This window comes from Lactuca serriola, chromosome 5, assembly GCF_051521515.1.
Source record: "Lactuca serriola cultivar US96UC23 chromosome 5, Lser_US96UC23_V15, whole genome shotgun sequence".
NCBI lineage: Eukaryota > Viridiplantae > Streptophyta > Magnoliopsida > Asterales > Asteraceae > Lactuca > Lactuca serriola.
In genome coordinates this window covers 214,584,086-214,587,979 of record NC_136412.1, presented here as the reverse complement: position 1 = coordinate 214,587,979, position 3,894 = coordinate 214,584,086, and the positions used below count along the sequence as shown (strand labels likewise).

General features: G+C 33.6%; 1 protein-coding gene across 1 annotated transcript; it reads left to right on the top strand.

The window, feature by feature from the left end:
• The first annotated feature begins 1,424 nt into the window (after positions 1-1,424).
• On the top strand, positions 1,425-3,643 carry LOC145053546 (uncharacterized). The gene is made up of 2 exons (XM_079001610.1): positions 1,425-1,564; positions 1,836-3,643. Exon 2 carries the CDS (start codon positions 2,009-2,011, stop codon positions 3,530-3,532), a length of 1,524 nt encoding a protein of 507 aa, XP_078857736.1. The 5' UTR covers positions 1,425-1,564; positions 1,836-2,008; the 3' UTR covers positions 3,533-3,643.
• Positions 3,644-3,894: the final 251 nt, after the last annotated feature.

Here is a 3,894-nt window from a genome sequence, read left to right as displayed (position 1 = left end):
ACATAATTATGTATATCACATATTTTTGCCTATAAAGAAAAGGAAATATGCCTTATAACTTCACACCATGTATAAGTAAGTTGTATGAACGCTGTTCTTCCCAATTGCTAAATAAATTTGGATGTACTCCTTAAATAAAAATCGCCCAATTGACGATCCAATTATTGCCACAACTTTTACATATTTCATGAGTTGTAGAATCTGCGTTACTAGTATATAAGAAAGTTAAGAAAAATCGTGATTGTTGACTAATGTCTCGGCTCTTGAGTTCACTAAAGAATAGAAGAGAAAAGAAAACGAGAGAAAAGAAAAGAAAGAAATTGATCTTCTTTTTCTTTCTCTCTGGTTCCTTTCGATTTGGAATGATAGTTTATAGGGAAAATTAACTTGAATCTTATTTTACTTTCTTTTACTTTCTTTCCTTAAATGAAACTAGGGAGCGATGATTTTTCCAAATCTTCCTGATTTTTTTTTTTTCTCTCCTTAAATGAAACTCAAGAGCAATGATGTTTTGTAATAATTGTAAAGACAAATTGCATAAAAGTTATTAAGTTTAAATAAAAATTTTATTTTGATATTATTTTTTTATTCATTCAATCAAGTCATTAAGTTTACAATTTTGTTGCAAATTAAATCAATCGACCAGTTTCCTTGAGGTGTTTCATGTTTCTCATTTACTGACTAGGCAAAAAGCTGTCTTTTTTATATGATCATAGTTGACAAACATTTAGATTAAAATGAACTCTTACATAGATCTATATCCATTTCCCCTTATTTCTATTTATTTTATTCTTTCAAAACATCACGATTTTGTGCAATGGTTTTCCAAGGTTGCTCAAGTAGTTTACAAAGTGGAGCAAGCAAGACCAATAAGGTTTCCTTTAGGAGATGTAACGATAGACAACCTTCATCGTATTGCTTACACCGCTCTCGAATCATAAACCACTTGAACAACTTTGAAAACCCATTGCACGAAATCATAATTCTTATAGAGAAGAAAAAAATAAGTATAGATCTACATAAAAATTCAATTTAACTCAAATATTTACCAGTTGGATCATATATGAAAGCTTTTCTCAATTTTTTGTCTAGACAACAAATAATAAACATAAAACAATTAAAGCAAAACAATCCATTAATTAAATTTGTAACAAAAATTATAAACGTAATAACTTCCGTTAAAAAAAGTCAAATTGTCAATATCTAAATATTATGTAAATCTAATATCTATAATAATTGTAATCACATACAAACCTAAAACTAAATAAAATATAATATCCCGGCGGCTTGTTTTTTTAGCGTATATTATTAATTATTCAACATGACAGCGTAACCGAAGACCAGCCCCGACCCGACCCGCCATATTTTAAACTCGCTATATAAACACTTCGAACAGCACATCTTCTCATTCTCATTAATGCATGACCGGCTTAAAGTCCTGCAACAAACTCTCTCTCAATCAATCTCTCTCTTCTCTGCATAATTCTGTGGCGTAGACTTTTCTTGATGACAAACAAGAATTCCATCAATGGTTTTTACCTCGTAAATTAATCGAAAGTACAAGGTATCTATCTATCCTGCTAATTCTGCTCCTGTTTTCTTCTGTGTTTTGCAAGAAAGATAAATTGATGACCACATGTATATATGTTTGTGTAAGGAAATGATAATTCAGATTAGTCTTCAAGTGATTGATCGTTGATTCAGTTAGTGTGTTCTTATTTCTTAATCAAATTCAGTCAACCACGAAAATTTCTGATTAATTGAAGGGAATGTGTATATTCGTATATGTCAATTCATGGTTTGTTAATTAGTTCGAATTGAATTTGATTGAACAGAGAGTGGTAGAGAAGAGGGGGAGAGTTTCTCGTCGCCGATCTCTCTGAATCTAGGGTTTATCAACGACGACATCATAAAAAAGGAATTTTTTCCAGAGTTTATGAGTAAAATCTTCAATTGATTTCATGAAATCGTTACAAAATCGAAGGAATTGGGGCTGATCAAGAGAGTTATGGGAGAAGATGACTACCTTCTCAGAAGCAATTTATCAAACAGCTTCTCTGCGTTAACTGTAAGTGGGAGATTCAATCACTACAATGCCTCCAACAATCAACCCAACAGAAAACCAATTAAAGAAGACGACATTCTTCAACAAATCGAAGAACAAGAAACAGAAATCTTACAGTTGAGGAAACACCTAGCGGAATACACAGTCAAAGAAGCTCAAATTCAAAACGAGAAACATGTTCTCGAAAAACGAATTGCTTCAATGCACAAAGCCTTCGATCAGCAACAACAAGACCTTTTTGAATCCACCTCAAATGCCAGATCTTACAGACAAGAAATAACCGAAGAGAACATACGCCTGGGATATGCTCTGGGAATCGCTGAAGAAGAAAGGTCAATATTTATTTCATCTTTAGCCCCTCTTCTTTCAGATCTTTCTCTTCACCCCCCATCTCTTGACGCATACTCCATTATTAGCAACCTAAGAATTCTCTTCAAACATAACAAAGAACGCCTCGCCATAGCAGACGAAAAGCTTAGAAATCCACAATATCAGCCATTAACGTTACATCCTCATAGAAGAGACGATTCTTCTTCACATTCACCATGGACACACACAAACACACACTCACACTCAAACTTTTCTCCATCACAAGAACCAGTTCACATCGAGAGACAAACCAAAGAACAACAAGAAGAAGATGAAGAAGAAGAAGAAGAAGTAGTGAATTCGCATTACCTCCCATCAATTCTCGAAGAACCTTCTTCTTCCTCACAACTCGAAGCTGATGATGATTCAGAAGACGACAATTTCAGCGACGAAAACGAAGAACAAGACTTGAACAAACCACTTCCAACAATCGAAGGGCTACAGATTTTAGGCGAATCGTTTCCCGGAAACGAAATCCAAGCAAGTGGTTACTCAAGAAACGGGACTACTCATTGCGGATTCGAATGGGTTCGCCATTTACAAGATGGATCTGTAAACTACATAGAAGGAGCAAAACAACCGACATATACAGTAACAGCTGATGACGTGGACACATATCTTGCTGTAGAAGTTCAACCACTCGATAACAAACAACGAAAGGGTGAACTTGTAAAATGTTTTGCAAATGACAATAAAAAGATTACGTGTCACCCCGATATGCTTCGTGAGATTGAGAAAATATTCAATTTAGGTCATGCGAATTTTAAGTTGTTGATTTGGAAAGAGTCTAGTGACACGTGGGAAAATGGGATGTTGGAAATTAAGAAGAGTGGGTATGTGATAAAGATTAATAATGGAAGTGTTGTGGTGGATGAAAAGTATGCAGCAAACATGGTTGTTAGTTTACCAGGGGAAATGCCATTGGAGTTTTCGATACTTAGTAGTAGTGATGTTGAGCATTATTTACGTGTGGATGATAATTTGAATGATGTGAGTTGTTCAAGAGATACGATTGTGTTAACGATGAGGTTGTTTATAAAACGGGCTGTTGATAGGAAGCTAGGGAAGAAAAAGAGGAGGGGTTTGTTCTTCAAGTAAGTTATTATTATTATCATTATTATTTTTCTGTTGTATAGGTATTTTTATAGCATTTGTACAATCTTTTTGGACGAAAATCGATTGTGAAATGAAGTTGGTTGCATTTTTGCCTTTTCATTTCTTACAATTATAATATAGCTTTTGTAATTAGTGTTACAATATTACATGTTATATTGACATATGCCATTAGAAAAAAAAAATTGTCACGCTTAAAAAGTTGGGAAAAGGCTCTCACTTGATTTCTTGTGTATACAAAAGGTGTTTAACACCAACTTGTCAAATATAAACAATAATAGATTTATAAAAATAAATAAATAAATAAATAAGCAACTTATGTCAAACTAGAAATTGTTCTCCCCGCT